Source organism: Cucumis sativus, chromosome 2 (assembly GCF_000004075.3).
Source record: "Cucumis sativus cultivar 9930 chromosome 2, Cucumber_9930_V3, whole genome shotgun sequence".
In the NCBI taxonomy this organism is placed as follows: domain Eukaryota; kingdom Viridiplantae; phylum Streptophyta; class Magnoliopsida; order Cucurbitales; family Cucurbitaceae; genus Cucumis; species Cucumis sativus.
This window is the reverse complement of record NC_026656.2, coordinates 16,756,362-16,777,330: the sequence shown is the minus strand read 5'-3', so window position 1 is coordinate 16,777,330 and position 20,969 is coordinate 16,756,362. Positions and strand designations below refer to the sequence as shown.

General features: G+C 35.3%; 1 protein-coding gene and 1 pseudogene across 1 annotated transcript; both read right to left on the bottom strand.

The window, feature by feature from the left end:
• Positions 1 to 1,333: 1,333 nt before the first annotated feature.
• LOC116402029 lies at positions 1,334 to 7,356 on the bottom strand (annotated as a pseudogene).
• A 7,052-nt stretch (positions 7,357 to 14,408) lies between these two features.
• On the bottom strand, positions 14,409 to 19,271 carry LOC116402134. The gene has a single exon (XM_031881185.1). It carries the CDS (start codon positions 19,269 to 19,271, stop codon positions 14,409 to 14,411), a length of 4,863 nt encoding a protein of 1,620 aa, XP_031737045.1.
• Between the last annotated feature and the right edge of the window lie 1,698 nt (positions 19,272 to 20,969).

Genomic DNA, 20,969 nt, shown 5'->3' with positions numbered 1-20,969 from the left:
CATCTCCACAAGGTGGACACCCTCGTAGCACCCTCATCACTCTCGCTTCATTAATATAATAGAATAAGAACTTAGGAAGCTAGGAGAAAAGGACTAGAGATAAGCCCACGTAGAGTTATACAAAGGATTGATATTTAAAGCGATAGAACTAGCATTATAATTTTTCAAGATATCTTAGATTTACTAGTCCAAAAGTCCGTGGTAGCCTGAATGTTGTCCCATAATTAACTCGGTATTACTTTTCTCTCCAGCCAGATAATCCGTAAAGTCACAGCTATTGTGTTGAAGGTAATGGATCCTTTTCTGTTATTTATATTAGTACTACACAAATCTTTGCAGAGATCAACCATATTAGCCATATTGGAGAAATTGTGACTCTATTTCAGCACCATTAAGATCTTTGTCCACAGGCTTTTTGTAATAGAGCAATGAATAAAAAGGTGACCCAAGTCTTTCGATTGGTTTTTGCATATTACACACCAATTTGAACTCATATTCCCGGTGGAAAGCCTTTTTCAGAGCTTATCAGCAGTGTTTATACATTCATGAATCAATGTCCAAATGAAAAACTTACATTTTTTTGGAATATCGGATTTCCAAAGAGTTTTGTAAGTGGTTGGACTAATTTGATCAGATGCTTCAATCAGAGAGTTCGCAAGGAAAGTCTTTTTAAATGAGGAAATGTCAAACCTGCCATTTGTATTAAGCTTCCAAATGGGAATATCATTGCCCCTGTTAGGATTAGGAGCAATGAAGGTTGCTTTTATGTTGTCCCAAAATCAAACCCATCAAATGTGTCTTTCTGAGCAACCATATCGACATAAGATCGTCTTGAGGAATTTGATTCAAAGGATGAGTTGTAGTGTCGTTTGTTTTTGTCTTTGTTTGTGGGAATCCTTAGCTGAGGTCTTTTTCTTTCAGTTTCTTTCTTAGAAGTCGACATTTTTAAGAACTGAATCCAACCAAACTTGTTTGATCCTTCAGGGACCAATATGTAGCATTTTCGACCCCATCAGGGACATTCAATAAAATTGTAACAACACGAATAGTTATTTGAAATACGCCTAATTTTGTTCACATGAATAAAAATCAATACCAATTTAATTAGTATTGTAGTTTACCAAACAATATAACTATATTTCTAACAATCTAAAATTCAAATATCAAACACTATTTTACTTGATTTCACACAACGCCAACCATTGTTTTAAAAGTTTCCACAATTGATCCCAAACTAAGACACAAACAACTAACAACCCAATTTATTTCCAACATGAGATGGTTTAAATCTTCTTCTCAACAATCAAGTTTTAGGAGGGAAAAAAATGTAGTTTTAAATAGAGATACTATTAGGAATTTCTTTCCAGTGAGTCTCCTTCATTACTAGTTGGATAAAGAGAAGTATAAGGCACATTTATTGGCCCAACTCTATTTTCATCTTGGGATCTCTATTCCTCTTCACAATTTCATACTCAATTTCTTCCAATCTTTTCCCAAACTTTTCAAAAGCTTCCAATGCTGGCTGATCTGAAATCCATTCAAGACTCTCTCTTTTTCCAAGATAAATCTCATCAGAAGAATGCCTTGACAAGATCTCAACCAATGATATTCAAGAAGTGTTTGCACCTGTGAATTTATTGTTCTAAGAAAACCCTTTTCCGGATCTGACTCGAGCTCTATATATTGAGGAGTTCCTTTCTCAGGCATGAATCTTCTACTGATTGTTGGCCTATTGGGAAGATAGCCTCCATAAGGATATTGTCCAAAGTTAACTGCCGCATGAAGAGCTGAAGAAATCCATATTATTATAGTGCATGTTTCAATTAACACTTCTAGGGTTTCCATTTTTGGCCACCAAGGTTTGTCTTTCAAGTCAACATGGCCTTTCTCTTTTAGTTCTTTCCACCATGATTGGAGTTCGACGTCATCGTGAACCATGATATCATCCTTGTAATAGGATGAGCAATAATCTTTTACCCATGTTTTGATTGCAAACCAAATCTCAAGTCCATCAACAGCAAATGGATAATCCTCTATTAGGAGTTTGAGTCCATATGGAGAATTTGAGTCTTCAACTGCCATTCCTCTGAGAGGGGAAAAAATTGTTTTAGTAATTAATGATATGTTTGGGAGTCAAGCCAAAATTGATAAAATAGTTGAAGATATTTCAAATGTTGTACTTTTAATATTCATGATCAAAATCTCGTTTAAAACTGTAGTATCAAACTTTAAACTAATTTTGGGTGATTAAAGACATTTGTCATACAACTTTCTTGAAACATGCCCTAAATCATGAATTATTTCATGATCAAATAAGCCTAAAACTTTTCATTTTCATAATTAATTAATAAAGGTAATGAATGGTCAAGTATTTATCATGTTCATGTATATGTGTAGTTAGGCCGGGCTACTTGCCTTTTGATGAGATCTCTTGGGAGTGCTTGATCAGTGAAAACCCAGTCTTTATAAATATAAGAAGACAACTCCATGGAGTACTTTGATTGAAAATGAGTTGATTCAAGAATTCCATCTGCATTAACAAGTGTTTGTCTTGCAAATGCATTTATATTCATGGTGTCTCTATAATGAGGAACAAGCAGCTTGTGAATTGGATGAAGCACACTTAATTGTCTATTTGTTGCAATCACAAAAGGTTCCATTACTGCATGGGTATTCAACCTACAACAAGAAAAAGCACATTGATGACAGTCGTATATATTGTCTGAGAATTTCACGTCGAAAAGATAAAACCTCAAAAGTATTTAGCCAGCATCATTGGGGGAGTAATACCAATGGCTAACAACTTGATGGTAGCCAGCATCATTGACAGCCACATAAGCTTTAGCTAGTTGCCAAATTGAGCTTTCAACTCCATCTTCAGCTGGAAAGTACAGTTTGCTAGTGGCACCAAGTTCATCTTTCTGAGATTGTGGCAAGCTTAGCTCAATAACCAATGGCCTCAAAGTTCCATCACCATTTAAAAAAAGCAAGGTTCTTGTGGCATAAGTCTTTGTAGATGTTGAATTGATCCTATTCAGATATGGCATTAGGGCATCATGGTGATCCAATATATAAAGCTTGTTTTGCTCGATTGCCTAAACAAATAGAGTTAGTTCAAAAAGTTACTAATCTTATATATCCAACTATATTGCAAATGAGAAAAGACAATTATGAAATTAATGCCTTGAAAGTTTTTTTCTTTTAAATGAATATTGAACTAGCAAGAAAATGAAGGTCACAAGGGATGAAATAATATCTATGTAGACCTTATATTATAATGCTAAAATTAAAATAAATAGATAATAGAAATTTCCTCAAATCATTTCCTTTGTTAATTATGTTTTAATTTTAATTACCTCCTGTACAGTAAGTCCATCCAAACTATTAATAATGTGTTCTTCACTAATCTTGCTGTTTTGGTCACCATAAACATTAGGATCAAGCTTGCTTGATGGTGGAAACTCCTACAATTAATTAAATTAAAGATAATTAATTTAATTTAAACTAAATTTGTAAAAGAAACATAATTAATTATTATAATTAATTACTTGGAGACGACGAATGATTATAGGATTAACTCCAGCCAACATTTCTCTAGCAAATTCTTCGTCAGTCCTCCATCCAGACTTATTATCTGTTTAATTAAAATCATAATTAACATATAATTGAGTGATTCGTCAACTTTATATACTGCCTCTAATATTAATGTATATTTTTAATTAGTAATCCATTCAGAGGAAAAAGTTAGAAAACTTACATGGGTATATCCAATAAATTCTAACGTCACACTCAAATAATTAATTCCGAAAAACTATTGACAATAAAGTTAAGATGGTAGAGATTAAAATACCCTAATTAATTATTACATACCTTGGATGACTTGAGGGAGTGGGAATTTAAGAAAATTTTCTCCATCAGTTCTAAAAATTTCCTTAAGCAATGGAGCAGGAATGTTTTGCCTAAACTTCTCGAGCAAACTTTTGGGAAGAGAGAAGCCTCCTTCATAGAGATTAAGAACATCTTGAAAAGAGTCAAATTCTCCTGGATTTCTGCTAAACAATTCATCAAGGGCTGGTTTAATCGATTGAGCTACTGATTTTAATGTATATGCAAGAAAATCTGATTCTTTCAAGTGCCCAAATCTTTCATCTCTTGGTACATATGTGTTTAAGCTCAATGAGGATGACAATCTACTCTCATACTTTTTATCTGTTCCCATTCAAAACCACAAAAACATAACATATATTAATATCAATGCATGTTGTTAATTATGAAAATATATATACACTAATTATTTCAGTGACTTTAAAAATTAGTGTTATTATTAATATTTGTATATATGTTATTTGGTTTGCAATTCAAATTTTGTTATATGCTTATATTTTGTTGTTAATTTAACAAATATTTATTTGGCAGATAACTAATGAATCAAATTCTGTTTTCTTAAATTGTTTTTGGGAATTTTGATTCAAGAAGTGCAAATTTTAAAAACAAACATTTTTTATTTTTTTTTTCTTTGAATTCAAATTCTATATATTGTTAACAAAATTAATAATTTTATTTTAAAATCCATAATTATGTCAAATATATAAAGATAATTAAACTCCAACTAATTTTATAATCTGTAAATATAGTATTAGATTTATTTTATATAATTGTTCAAATGGATTTAAAAAAAATGAAAAATCATTTTCCAAACTAATTAACCAAATAATAATAATAATAATAAAAACAAATCTACGTGATGATAATTTTAGTACATTGATATCTCTCCAAAATCACTTATTTTAAAATCATCTATGATGTGTCGACATCAAAAAAATTGATTTAAATATATCTAATTATTTAAAACAATGACCGAAGACATTCAAATTAAAATTAAGGTGAGATGATTGACCTTTTTTTGAAGGCGATCTTCCCGTTCTTCCTCGACGAGGATAAGGGTATTGAGTTGAACCTCCAAGAACAGGCCGAATATATGTGGAACCACTGCTTGGATCTTCAAGATCATTGTAAACATCATAATCATATATTCTATCCCATTCTTGACGTTCTCCTGTTCCATCTCCTCTCAAGTTCTTCAGCTCATCTTGTCTATACTTTCTAAGTGGCTCCGGTGTTTCATTTGGAATATATGCCTATAAAACAATGACAGGACAGAAAAAACAATGTAAAATGTAGACTATTTAATCTTACTATTCTTTCAAATTTTAGATCTATACTTAACCAAACCTATCAAAACTATCTTTATAAGGTGGAATTCAATTTCTATTTAAAACTTATTACGTTGTTTTAACGAAATCTTATCAGGGTAAGGTTGAGACTTTTAAAAAGAATATGAGTATTTTTATGTAGTATAATTTATTTAAAAATTATTTTTAGTCTAAATTAGGTTGGACTAAATAAAATATTTCAAAGATATCTAAATAAATAAATAAACTAATGAAATCAATAATTTAATTTTGATGCAACTTGTGAATAATTAAAAGGTTCCTATAGTTGAATTTTGGCACAATTTTAAATGAATGTGAGTCTCTATCATACTATATAATAAAACTTTTTTTTTTTCTCTTTTGGTTGCAATATATTATTCCCATGACTCTAAATTTAGATTAAATAATCTTAAAAAGCTTTTGTCCTTTTGTAAGAAGAAAATAAATAGTCCTCTGTTTATGGCATAGATTGAGTTTACTAGTAATTAAATAAACCTTAACAAGAAATTTACTTATTACTTTGAATCATAAAAGAAAAAGTTAGTGATAACGAAATAAGTTTAGAGCGGTTAGACCTAGGCCGAATCTAATAAAGAATATATCAGAGACATGTGCTAGCTATAAATAACGATAAACCTCTATCAATGTCTGTGTATATATTTTTATCAGTTTTTCGTTAAGAACGATATAATATACCTTATTGATAAAGAAAATGCGATCGTTTTTGTACTTTCCAGAAGGGTAAATCCAAGAGTTGCAATCAAAATGGATTCTTCCAACAAAGGGAACATCTTCAAGAGTGAGAGATTTGAGGAAGAATTTTGTAAAATGATTATTTCTTATTATGAAAGCTCCTGGAATTCCAATATCTTCCTCCCAAACAAAGCTTATTTTGAACATAGTTTCTCCTGGAGATACAGGAACCATTTTTGTCATCCAATTCCCTAAATATGTCTTTTTTCCAACCTTTCCTTGCAATTCCTTTGCTGTATATATAAAATCAACACTTACAAATTAATATATACCAAATAAAATCATTTCTATTTGGAAAAATAACCCCGTTTCTTCAATATTTGATAAAATATCGCCAAAGCATCTCCAAAAAAAAGTCAACTAACAAACAACTATGAATTTGATCTACATATACAAAATTAACATTCTAGAGTAGACTTTGTTATATTTTTGATAGTCCTCTAAGAATATTATTATACACTTAATTATTAGTCTTTGAACAGTGCTATGTACTTAGAGCAATTATCTAAAAAGTATTTTATACCAAGCAACAGATAATAAGAAAATTGTTGTTTTCAAATATATATCAAAATGAAATAGAAAAATATCGCTAATCATAAACAATGATTCACCTTGATTGATAGACAGTAAGATTATCTTATATTTGTAAATATTATTATTTTTTAGTCGTTTTTGTTATTTTAAATAATTATCCTAAACTATTTAAATACTGATCTCTTAAAATGATATATTTTTCTTAAATTAATTGTTAATTAGTATCAACAGAAAAAACTTTAGTTTTCTTTTTAGAAAATGGATATGGTATGATCTAAAAATTATAGTTTTTTTTTTTTCTATGAAAATGGAAAGGAAGCTGATACTAAAAATATATATAGAAATAGAAATCTTAATTTTGGAAGATAAAATTGAAAATTGATTTAGAAGTAAAATCTGATTTTACAAAAATGTAAAAGTTGGTAGGAACTGATTTAAAAAGTTATCGTGGATTGTAAAAGTGATTTACCATAAACATAAAATACGATCAAGATTGTTTTTAAAAATCAATTCTAACTCTTTTTAGACCAAAGTACTATGGACTCCAAAAGTACGTTAAATAGAGAAAAAAAAGGAAAACTTACATCTATCACCATTTTCAGAGCTGATGAGCTGAAAGGAAACTTTTGCTCCCCAAAACTCACTGATATTATCAAGAACAGAAGACTGAATTTCATTATAATCCAAAGAATTACTTCTCAATAAAATCACTTGCCCTTTAATCTTCTGTACCCCTCCTTTGCCTCTACTCTTGATTTTTGATATGGTATGAAGCAACATCTTTCTTCTATATAATGATTTTCTCTCTTACAATATAATAAGGAAAACAGCTATATGAGTGTTTAAAGAAACTAAGAAGCCATTCTCAATTTATAACCTAAACCTAAAAGGTGTGAAAACAATATGAAAGCTAAGAGTGGGGTTAAGCACTTTTTTTAAAAGATTTTTTTTTTCCTATTAACATTTATAATGAAAGAAGTGGGTTGAATTAAAAAATAATTATGATTTTGTTAATATTCTCCATCAACTTTATTTTAGAATAAGATGTAGAGAACATGTGTTTGTGTTAAGTTTTTCTACCAAATATTAGAAATGCAGTTGTCTTATATCGAAAAAATTTAAAAAGGTTATAGACTTCGAACACTACAAAAGAAGTCGGTGTATTTGATTTCAAGTCGTCCTCAATTAAAAAAACTTATGCTTAAGATGTGGATCTCTAGTAGTTAAATTCTCTTTTGTATTCTTTTGTTTGAGAGTAGAAAAAAGGTTTGTATAGTTAAAAAATTTTAGAATGATTTTGTAATTGAATAGGGGAGGAATTTCTATTTAATTGTAATAATTTTTGACATAGTGAATTTTTTCTTTTTTTATTTGTGGTTTTTATTATATCAAATTTAGAGTTTTTTTCAGTTAATTTTTGTGTTTCCAGTTTTATTGTATTCTTTTAATTTCTCTATGTTTATTCTGCTAGTAGAAGTGGGGCGAGTTTATTTTTTTTTTTGAAAAGAAATGTGGCATAATTTCACATACAAATAAAGAAATAATTGTGCTCGCTTGTATACCTTATGTTCTTGCCTAATTAAATGTGGACTTTGCTAACATTTCATTGATAACATTGAAAATGTGTTATCTAATCCCTCTTATTTCTGATCATTCCTTGATTTTATGTTTCTATTTGATTATTTCATTGTTTTGAGTAATAATTTGAGGTAGAATTTGGTCTTAATGTTGCTTAGGAACTAAAATAGTGAAAACAAAGTCTTGGCCTCTGCCTTACATTAGGTGGTGCTATTAGGTATAGCCTTACTATCAGTGAAACGCTCACACAACATCGTCGACGCTATAATGATGAAGTTGGCATAATTTTCCATCAGTGCCGCAACGTTGTCCCTAGTGTCATAATACCGTTATAGTTTCTTAAATAAGAAACTTGTCCGCCTAGGTTTAATCATCTCTGATTCGAGCATCCATATAGCATCATTTCTCTTTAATTTTCTTCACTTTTCAGTTTTGATTATGCACTCGAACATCTTTCTAGTGCTTGACTTCTTGAGACTAAGATACTCTATCCTATTGGGTTGTTTAGGATTTCACATATTCCAATGTATATTTTTGAAGTAGCTAGATTTTGTCTTGGTTGCTAATTGGTCAACGAATTTCATCACACAACCTAGATCAAATAATATTTGAATTCATACACAAGAACTAGTCCTAGCAATAAGTTCGAGTCGAAATCAAGGAGCACGTGAATTTCTCAAATCGAATTATTTCCAACCCGAGGTACCGAGGTGGGAGGTTGAGTTGATTTGATATTGCAGGAAAATAAAAACAAATTGTAAATTTCATCGTAAAAAAGATCTTAGCTTGGGTCGAAACAAATTTTTTTCCATCGAAAGTATTTGTTCATTAATACATCGTAATTACTTAATTTTACCAAACCCTTTCACCTATCCAAATTAATTAGTGAAGACAACTAAATTGTTTCAAAACTCTAACTATTCTAATTCAACGAGATGAACATTATCCATAAATTGAATTTTATGTATTTCACAATATTTATAAATAAATCTATCACATTATTGAAGCTTACAATTATTCTTTAAACATTAGCTCTATTGTGAGAATTTCCATTCGTCATCAAATTATTAAACAATTGTGTCTATATAAAAACACACTTATCTTTTTCATTAGGTCATCTAAAATAATATATATATCCCTAAACTTCAAATATATATATTGTTCGCACGAGATTTCCGGAGAAATTTAATTCGTGGACTTGAACTTGGGTTGATGTTGTATTTTTGTTGATTTGATGCGATGCGGTTCAATCTCTAGAATTTGATCCTCTGATTCTCTCTCAACTGTATGTCTACGCTTGATTTGGAGGAAGCGGAGCACGTGATGTTCTTGAAGTTTGTTGAACGTCTACGCTTGATTTGGAGAAGCGGAGCACGTGATTTTCTTCAAGTTGTTGAATGCTTTACGCTTGATTTGAGAGAAGCGGAGCACGTGATGTTCTTGAAGTTTGTTGAACGGAGCACGTGATGTTCTTGAAGTTTGTTGAACGTCTACGCTTGATTTGGAGAAGCGGAGCACGTGATTTTCTTCAAGTTGGAGTCTTGGAAGAAAGTTTGTATCTTCAAAACAGCTTCAATCTTCGAGGATGGTCAACTTCAGAAGTTAGGGAGTCTTCTAGCTTTTGGAAGAATTCTCTCTGGATCTTCTAGAGTCAAAATTTTCCAACCTCTACAAATGAGGAGAATTCCTCTATTTATAGAGTTCACTGGTGGGCTTTATGGGTTTGAACCTGGTTGGTCCATGGACCAGACCCATGGGCTCAACCATATGGACTTAGGTTATATTTAGTCTTTGGGCTCAATTAAGCTTATTTTTTTTTGCTTAATTGAACTTAGTCCAAGTAAATAATATTTAATTGAACTAAAATGATTAACTTAATCCAACGATTAATATGAAAACATGTGGCATTCTTAGAATGACCAATTTATTTATTTTAACTCTTTAATTTGGAGCATGTGTCAATTTTAATTAGTCCCAAATTTAATTATTTGTACTTTTCATCATTAACTTAATAAATGATGTGGCAACTTGTGATTGGTCTCAAAATTTCTTATTCAACAAATGCCCCTTTTCGAGATTTATGCACGTATATGGGTGAATGAATCTCGGAAAAGATAAATTTGAAGTCAAAGTACGAGCCCTTTTTTTTTTTTACTCAATTCAACATATCAAATTAATCAAACCATGAATTTAGTACGTGAGTTTGATTTAAATTTAAATAAGGGTTGGAATATGGCCAAACCTTAAAAAAATTCAAAGTTTTATTTCCCACTTAATTTTATTTGAGGGAAAAAAATTTAATATGATGACTTTTTTTTAAGTAAAATTTGGAATATAACCAAAATTTTAATTTTGAAATAAGGATAAGGTTTCTACCGTACCTTAATTTATCTTGGGATGCATAAGAATTTGGAATGACAAAAAAAAATCAGGTCCTCAATCTTAGGTAAAGTTGGATTTATGGCTCCGATTTAAATTCATGATAAAAAGGAGATCATATATGCAAGTTAATTTAACTTGAATTTTGGAATTGAGAATATATATATATATTTAAAAATGTTAAAATTTTTAAATATTTTAAATATCTCAATAAAAGTTAAACTTGAGATTTATCCAAAAAAAGAAATAATTTAAAATAAAATAAGATAATTGGATTATCTTTTCTTTATATATATATATTTTTTAAAAATCATTCCTATTCCTTTTAGGAATTGGATTTGTTTTTTTTTTAAAAATAATTAAATATCATTCCTAATCCTTCTAGGAATTGGATTTGTTGGGCTTATAAATAGACTCATACCCTACTCACTTATACCTCATACAACGCTTATTCCTCATTCAATCAGCAAAGGTATAGAAAACTTTTCTTCTCCCTTTCTCTTTTTTCTATTTTTTTGTGTGTGTTTTTTTTATTTGTGTGTTTTTTTTTTTTATTCTGTTTTGTTTTGTTTTTTTGTTTTTTTTTTTGTGTTGCTTGTTTTTGTTTTTTTTTTTTTGTATTTTTTTGTTTTGTTTTTTTCTTTTTTTTTGCAGGAATGACTTTGTCGGGCTTCTTCTAGGGACGATCGGGCTTTTGCCGTCAGATCTATCGCCCTAGTAGGAGAGATCGACTCTGTCATCGTCGGGCTTCAATCTTCGTTTGCAGAAATGACTTTGTTGAGCTTCTTCTAGGGACGATCGGGCTTTTGCCGTCAGATCTATCGCCCTAGTAGGAGAGATCGACTCTGTCATCGTCGAGCTTCGATCTTCGTTATCACCAATTGAGCTTCTTCGTTTTTTCTTCTTCTTCTTCTTGTTCTCTTTCTTTTTGTTTTCTTCTTTTGCTTCTTTCTTTTTTGTTTTCTTCTTCTTCTTCTTTCTTTTTGTTTTTTTTGTTTTTCTTTCTTTTCTTTTTTTTTTTTTCTTCTTTTTCTTCTTTCTTTTTGCTTTTTTTTTTCTTTCTTCTTCCTTCTTTTTCTTCATCATTTTCTTCTTTCTTCTTCTTGCTTCTCCTTTTTTTTTCTTTCTTGGTTGTGGTACAAGGGAGAAGATGAAGATGAATCATCTAGCTTGCGACACCTTAGAGCTGATGAAAATGAATTCCATCGGCCGGGTTGCGACACCTGTTAGATGATAAAGATGAATACTCTCAGCTACGACATATAGGAGAAGATGAAGATGAATCCTCTCGGCTATGACATATGGGAGGAGATGAAGATGAATTCTCTTCAGTTGCAGCACTTGGAAGAAGATGAAGATGAATCCTCTCGGCTATGACATATGGAAGGAGATGAATCCTCTCGACTATGACATATGGGAGGAGATGAAGATGAATCCTATTCAATTGCAGCACCTGGGAGAAGATGAAGATAAATCCTCTCGGCTATGACATATGGGAGAAGATGAAGATGAATCCTCTCGGCTATGACATATGAGAGAAGATGAATCATTTTCGATTGCAACACCTGGAGAAGATGAAGATGAATCTTCTCAGCTATGACATATAAGAGAAGATGAAGATGAATCCTCTTTTATTGTAGCACCTAGAAGAAGATGAAGGTGAATCCTTTCCGGCTACGACATATGAAAGAAGATGAAGATGAATCCTCTTTGGTTGCAACTCCTAAAAGAAGATGAAGATGAATCTTCTTTGGTTGCGACACCTGAAAGAAGATGAAGGTGAATCTTCTCGGTTGCGACTCTTAGGAGAAGATGAAGATGAATCTTCTCAGTTGCAATTCTAAGAAGATGAAGATGAATCCTCTCGGTTGTAGCACCTAGAAGAAGATGAAGGTGAATCCTTTCGGCTACGTCATATGAAAGAAGATGAAGATGAATCCTCTTTGGTTGCAGCACCTGGAAGAAGATAAAGATGAATCTTCTTTGGTTGCGACACCTGAAAGAAGATGAAGGTGAATCTTCTCGGTTGTGACTCTTAGGAGAAGATGACGATGAATCTTCTCAGTTGCAATTCTTAGGAGAAGATGAAGATGAATCCTCTCGGTTGCAACACATAGGAGAAGACAAAGATGAATCCTCTCACTTGCGACACCTTAGAGTAGATGAAGATGAATCATCTTCGGTTGTTACACCTGAGAGAAGATGAAAATGAATCTTCTCGATTGTGACTCCTAGGTGAAGATGAAGATGAATCATCTCGGTTGTAACACATGGAGGAAGATAAAGATGAATCCTCTCACTTGCGACACCTTAGAGCAGATGAAGATGAATCATCTTCGATTGCAACACTTAGAAGAAGATGAAGATGAATCCTCTTCGGTTGCAACACCTAAGAGAATATGAAGATGAATCCTCTTCGGTTGCAACACCTAAGAGAAGATGAAGATGAATCTTCTCGATTGCGATTCCTAGGAGAAGATGAAGATGAATCCTCTCGATTGCAACACATGGGAGAAGAAAAAGATGAATCCTCTCACTTGCCACACCTTAGAGCAAATGAAGATGAATCCTCTTCGGTTGTAGCACTTGGGAGAAGATGAAGATGAATCCTCTTCAGTTGCTACACCTGAGAGAAGATAAAAATGAATCTTCTCGGTTGCGGTTCTTAGGAGAAGATGAAGATGAATCCTCTCGGTTGCAATAAGTTGAAGATGAAGCAGAGGTTAAAGCTTTAGCATTGTATGCATCTTCTTCAAGAGGCAGAAACGATGTTACACTGTCGTTTTCATCTTGGAGAGGTGAAGGCAGAGCTGCCCGATCGCCGTCCTATCGAAGTTGTACCATCGTTATCCTCTCAAAGAGCTGGAGCTGCAGCATCGATGAAGCCTTCAAACTTGAATATAAGGAATCATCAATGAAACCTTTATGCTTGAATATGAGGGATCATTAATGACGCCTTTGAGCTTGATTTTGAGATTCTTTTTTTTCTTTTTACATGCACTCAACTTGTACATAGTCTTTGCACGGAGTTTGTACATCTTCAATTTATTTCATCTCATTGTTTACTAGAGATGAACATCTTGAATTTAGGGATTTGCCCCCAATTTGTTATGATTCCTTTAGTAGAGATGAACACTCTTTGAAGAAAAGAATTAACTCACGACGTAGTTCAAGGTTTTTTTTTTTTTTTTATAATGGTGGACTGAACTTAAGTTTTTCTTTAAGCTGCCTACGTACCCTTTATAATATAGGGATCAAGTCATAACGTAGTTCAACTTTTTTTTTTGCTGGACTGGGCTTAAGGTTTTCCTTAAGCTGCCTACGTACCCTTTATAATATAGGGATCAAGTCATAACGTAGTTCAATTTTTTTTTTTTTTTACCTAACAAAATTAAGCATAAAATTTTTTAAGAAATTTACCATTGATTGGGCCAATTCGTAGTCCGTCTTGATCAACGATCTTGTATGCGCCATTTGTATAAACTTCTTTAACAATGTAAGGTCCATCCCATTTAGGTGTGAACTTATTTCCTGTATGCCTTGTTGTGATGATCGGTCTCCTTACGGCAAGTACTAGATCACCGACTTGAAAGGAGCGAGGTTTAACGTGTTTATCAAAAGCTTTGGACATTCTCGCTTGATAACATTCCAATGCTTGCTGAGCCTCTAATCGCTTTTCGTCAAGTGCTTCTAATTCTTGAAGACGTAACTTCACATTATCTTCGGTAGTCAATCCCTCTTGTACTGCCATTCTTAGTGACGGAATTTCCCTTTCGAGAGGAAGGACAGCCTCCACACCGTAAACAAGCGAATATGGTGTAACCCCTGTAGGGGTGCGATGAGTCGTTCGATAAGCCCATAATGCCTCGCCGATCTTTTCTTGCCAATCCCTCTTTGACTTGGAGACAATTTTCTTTAAAAGATTACACAATGTTTTGTTGAATGCTTCTGCTAGTCCATTGCAGCAGCTGCGTTGTACATGGATGACTTATATTGCTTGAATTTGAATTTTTCACATAACTTGTCCATCATACTATTGGAGAATTGCTTTCCATTATCCGTCACGATTCGATGTGGAATACCGTATCGATAGATGATGTGTGTTCGAATAAAGTCTGCCACGTTCTCCTTCTTGGCTTCTCTCAATGAAATGGCCTCAGCCCACCTTGAAAAATAGTCTGTTGCTGCTAGGATATAAGAATGTCCTGCTGATGATTTTGGTGTAATGGGGCCAACCAGATCGAGTCCCCAAGCCTCAAAAGGCCAAGAAGCCACAGTTGGATGAAGAGGTTCTGGAGGTTGGTGTATGAAGTTTGCATGGTATTGACAAGGCTCACACTTCTTCACATAGTCTATTGAATCTTGGATCATCTTAGGCCAGTAGTAGCCCATTCTTCTTAGCTGGAATTGAAGCTTTGGTCCCGATTGATGTGCTCCACAAACACCTGCATGTACTTCCTTTAGAGCTTTTACCGAATCTTCCTTTCCGAGACATCGAAGGAAGAGCCCTTCAAGAGAACGGCGATATAAAGTTCCCTTGTAATAAATGAAGTGTGCTGCCCTTCTTCGTATCTCAATTTTATGACGAGAATCCTTTGGAAGCTTTCCATGTTCAAGATACTCTATGATGGGTTGACGCCAATCTTCTTCATCAATCAAATAGGATGTTGCCATGTTCACTTCCTGACATTCAGGCCTAACTGGGGGTATAATCCATCGTTGACAAAGTGGTATGTTCAGAGTTACATCATCTGGCATGGTCAAGGCCGTGGCTAAATTTGCCAATGCATCCGCTCTCTTATTTTCTACTCTAGGGACATGTTCTAACATCACATTATCAAACTTTTCCATCAATTGTCGAGCATAAGCAAAATATGGCTTCAAGTCTTCATGTTTCACGTCATATTGAAGCGAGAGTTGATTGATTATCAATTTTGAATCACCATAGACCTCTATGAATGACACTCCGATTTCTAATGCTATTTGAAGGCCAATTATCAAAGCCTGATATTCAGCCACATTGTTTGAACACAATTCGGAAAGTGCAAAGCTATAAGGCAACATATGCTTCTCAGGAGAAATGAGGACAATGCCTGCCCCCGCACCACTTCTTCGAGCTGCACCATCGAAGTACATAGTCCAAGGTTCCATAACTTCTGTGAAGAAAACCTCATCGTCTGGTAGGTCATCACATAACTTCCAATCCGAAGGAATTGGGTGGTCTGCTAAAAAGTCTGCTAGCGCTTGTCCTTTTATCGCCTTTTGGGGAATATAGACAATGTCATATTGTTGGAGTAGAACCGCCCATTTGGCTAAGCGTCCAGCGATGATTGGCCTGGATAGAACATACTTTATAGGGTCTGCTTTTGCCACTAGATGAACCGTGAAGGCCTGCATATAATGCCTCAACTTATCAATGGCAAAGAAAAGTGCAAGACACATCTTTTCGATAGGAGAATAGTTAACTTCAGCCCCAATTAATGTTCTGCTTAGATAGTAGAGAGAACGCTCCTTTCCCTTTACCTCTTCTTGTGCCAGTAATGCTCCTAAGGACCTTTCTTGTGCAGCAATGTACAATATTAGTGGTTTGTCAGGTACTGGAGCTCCCAGCACTGGGGGAGTAAGCAAGTATTTCTTTATGCTATCAAAAGCGTTCTGACAAGCTTCATCCCACACAAAATTTTCTCCTTTTCTCATCAACTTTTGAAAAGGTTGACACCGACCGGCCAAGTTAGAGATGAACCTTCGGATGTAAGCCAGTCGTCCTTGGAGACTTCTTAGGTCATGCAAACTTTTAGGTCTTGACATCTTCTGAATGGCATCAATCTTGGACTGGTCTATTTCGATCCCTCGATGCCTTACAATGAAGCCAAGAAATTTTCCTGAAGTTACACCAAACGCACACTTGAGAGGGTTCATCCTTAGCTGATATTTTCGCAAGCGATCAAACACGACTTTTAGATCCTTCAAATGGTCTTGTCGTCTCTTTGTTTTGACTACAAGATCATCAACATAACATTCAACATACCTGTGCAACATATCATCAAACACTTTCTGCATGGCACGTTGATAAGTAGCGCCGGCATTTTTCAATCCAAAGGGCATCACCTTGTAACAGTATATTCCCTTTGGAGTTCTGAAAGCTGTCATTTCTTCATCTGAGAGGGCCATCCGTATTTGATTATATCCAGACGACCCATCCATAAACGACAACGCCTCGTGTCCAGTAGTTGCATCAACCATGATTTCGGTGATGGGCAAGGGAAAATCATCTTTAGGGCATGCATTATTCAGATCGCGAAAGTCTACACAAACGCGAAGTTGTCCATTTTTTTTTCTAACAGGGACAATGTTTGCTATCCACGTTGGATATTTGACCTCGCGAATGAATCCTGCTTCGATCAACTTGTTGACTTCCACCTCGATTTGAGGGATAAGCTCCGGTCGAAAACGTCGTTGTGCTTGTTTAATCGGTCGATATCCAGGTTTAATTGCAAGATGATGGACTGCTACTTTTGGGTCAAGTCCTGGCATCTCCTTGTACGACCACGCAAAGATGTCCCTGTATTCGGTGAGCAAACTCATATATTTATCCACCTCTTCATTAGAGAGGGACGCACTAATGAAAGTCGGACGTGGTTCCTCTATTGTACCAAGGTTCACCTCTTTTAGCTCGTCTACAGTAGATTGGCCACCATCCTCTAAACTTTGTGGGGCATTTTCTGCGTCTTCTTCATGAGTTCCAGTCTCTGATTCCTCAATAATGGTGATGTGATGACATGAAGTTTCACATTCCCCTTGTTCCGACCCTTCTTTTTCAGGATTCGTTAGTATAACATCATGTCTTTTTACCTTTAACGAACCTTGACTTGTATTGAGAGTAACAAAAGTTTTTCTTTTCATGCGAGAAGGAACGTTGCTATGAATTTCTCCATTTTCCTTTGTCTCGCAAGGAAACTTCTTACTACGATAATTATCGACATCTGTATGCTTAATTCGACGCCAAACTTTCACACGAGACATTGGTTCCTTCTTCTTTGTATCTATGTTGGAATCAATGTTGTCGTGTGATCCTTTATCCCCGAGATGATTAAAAATCGGAGCACGGGGTGCTTGTACATTTTTCTTTTTAGACACACCTAGCCTTTCAAAGGCTGATGGTCTTGTAGTTGTCAAGGCATGGCATGTGCTTTCTTCCTTTATGGGAGTCGTAGTTAGCCTTCGAAAGACCGAATGTCTCTCAAGGTTTGGTACTGACTGGAGCCTTTCTCTTTCTGCCTCTGTCATGCTTAGCCTTTCAAATACTACGGGACGTGCAACAGATGGTCTAATTCGATCAAATACTGAGATTCTCTGATTATCACCTTCTTTTACGTCAGTATTGTCATCCTCCTCTATAGTTATATGATTGATGTCAACCACTTTTTCCTTCCCCTTTTTAGTTATACGGATCGGTTCTGGCGACTTGTATCCGAGTCCTTTTCTCGACACGGGTATAGAATGTCCTTCCCGTAGAAGCTTCTTTTGAGTTGAGGAGAGCTCAGGTCGGTCATGAATTTCCAAGCTTTTAAACTCGGTGTGAGCTGTGAAGTCATAACCTGCTTTCGCCATCAATTTGTAAGCCTTGGGGTCGAATCCGTCTTTCGTTCGCCTTTGGGGCAAGTTTGCTTCCACCAGATCTACCTTTACCTCTTGCTTCGCTATCTTAGTTAGTGGTGTAGTGAAGCTTTCTTTTATGATTTCGATGTCACCAACTTTCAAACCTTTTGGAGACTCCATGAATGGTGATTCGCCTTTCTTGCGCCTTGACAGAGGGACATAACGCAAAACTGGTGTGTTTGCAGCATTTTCATCCTTCAAGATCATACCCTTTGTGCTGCTAGTGTATGCTTCACCCTTTCCAGAGTTAAAGGTTCTCGCACTTTCATGTGGTTCTGTGGTTGCGAGTGATTTCAATTGTGAATTATCTTCTCCTTTTGTAAGAGGGGTTTCTGCAGGCAAAACTTCTAAAATATTATTATTCTTTGAATAAAACTTTGCATCTGCGAAGTGAGACTCAGCTTCTGAGAATGGATTAGAGTCGGCTTCAACCTTCTTTACACCGTCCTGATAAAATTTGAAGCACTGATGCAGTGTTGAAGTTACTACTCCGTTTCCATGAATCCAAGGACGCCCTAGTAACAACTTGTAAGTAGTCCTTGAGTCTATGACATGAAACAATGCACTGGCCTTTAGGTCGCCAATTATGAGTTCTAACCGTATTATGCCTATTGCTCTTTGGCTACCTTGGTTAAAACCTTGAATTACTAGCTTGCTATTTGAGAGCTCGTCCATCAAGATGCCTAATTGCCACATAGTCGACTTTGGCATTATGTTGACAGCTGGGCCATTATCAATCAGAATTTGATCGACTCTCTGTTCTTGAACGTATCCAGAAACATACAAAGGTCTATTATGAAGTTTAGATCCCAACAACAAATCCTCATCTGAGAAGTCTATAGACATACAATAAGAACCACTCTCATATGTCATAGTCGGAGTACTCGAACTTGATGCTCTTGAATTTAGCAATGCATCAATAAGGATGGTTTTGGTCTCTTGAGGAAGTGATAATAGATCCTCTACATTAAACCTTGAAAGGTCTTTTGATACTCCCTCTCTTTCTAGTGATCTTGGAGGGATTATTTCTTCCTCCGTTGTGTTGATAGCATGACACGCAACGACTTCTGGGTCTTCATCCTGATGAACACAAAGGAAGCTTTTTGGAAGGAAGTCTGCCAAGGTCACTAAGCGCTGAGGTCGAGAGAAATTCATGTCTTCATTATGTACGAGCTTAAGCTTATGAGTCTTCTTCTTTTTCTTATTCTTTTGAGTCTTATTTCCTCTTCTATAGTTTTGGTAAAGAGCGAGACTCTCTTTGGGTCGGGATCGACTGTCTTTTCTTTCGGTGGGTCACCACTATCCACCCTTCATCGTCTTCTTCAATTGGTCTTTTCTCTCCTTGAGGATCCTCGTATGAGATTTCCTGAAAGAATTGGACAACTATAGGCTCAAAGGTCCCGAACTGGACCAAGCTTTTCCTTTGCTCAAAAATCAATCTCGACGAAGAAGCCTCAGACATTATCGTCACTTCAGCGTGGTTTTGTTTGAGCTACTTCCTCCAAATCTAGCTCAATCCTTTTCTCACGAGCCAACCTTAGAATTAGCTCCTTCAGCACGAAGCATTTCTCTACTGGATGACTGATGACCCGATGATACTTGCAGTAATTGGGATCATCTACCTTTCCTGCTTGCTCAGGTCATTTACATTCTGGCAGCTGGATTAGCTGCTTCTCTAGTAGTTGCTCTAGCATGTCAGCGATATCTGAATCAGGAAATGGGTAAACTTTTTCCTGCCTTTCTTTTAAAGTCAGACGTTGCCTTTCGCTTCCATCATCCTTCTTTTCAACCCTCGCTTCCTTTCCTTTGGAGAATTTCAGCGGGGTTGTGTTTACGATCATAGATTCTTTCGCGGTGCTTTTCACTATCTTTTCAGCACCTTTCATCTCTTTCTTATCTTTCTTTACTTCAGGAACAAGAAAATCTTTAGTTCCTCTACTGGCGATGCTCAAACTCCATATCATGAGCTCGAGTTGCCAGTTCTTCAAATGTGCGGGGCTTTATTCCCTGCAAAATGTAGAGGAGTCCCCAGTGCATGCCTTGGGTGCACATTTCTACAGCCGACAGTTCGGTGAGCCGATCTTTACAGTCAAGACTTAGAGCTCTCCATCTATTGATGTAGTCGATGACTGGTTCTCCCTTTCTTTGTTTCGTATTTGTAAGCTCCATCATGCTTACAGTACGCCTGGTGCTGTAGAAGCGATTGAGAAACTCCTTTTTTAGTTGTTCCCAACTCTCAATGCTTTCTGGCTCCAGATCAATATACCATTCAAAAGCATTTCCTTTCAAGCTCCGAACAAATTGTCTGACTAGTTGATCTCCTCTTGATCCTGCATTCTCACATGTTTCGACGAAGTGAGCAACGTGCTGTTTTGGATTGCCCTTTCCGTCAAACTGCTGGAATTTTGGAGGCTGATATCCAAGCGGCATTCTCAAGTTGTCGATTCTTTTGGTGTATGGTTTAGAGTACATGAAAGAAGTCTGAGATGGGCCTCTATATTGTGCTCTGATGGAGTTTGTGATCATATGTTGTAATTGTTGAACCGAGAGAGAAGCCATAGAAGTTGATTGTTGTTGTGGCTGATTTTCTTGTACCACGTTCTTCCCTTTGTCATCAACTTTAACGACAGGAGTTTGACTCGATTCAGCAGTTTCACGAGTCTGCATCTGCTCCTTTAAAGCTGCAATTTCGTGGTCTCGTTCATCAACAACCTTCATCAGGAGATTAATTTTTCTCTCCATCTTCGCCATGGCAGTCTCGACTGCTACATCAGCCATCATGACGGACATCACATCTGGGTGTGCTTCTTTCAGTGACCTGCTAGAGGCAGAATCATAATCATTATATAGAGG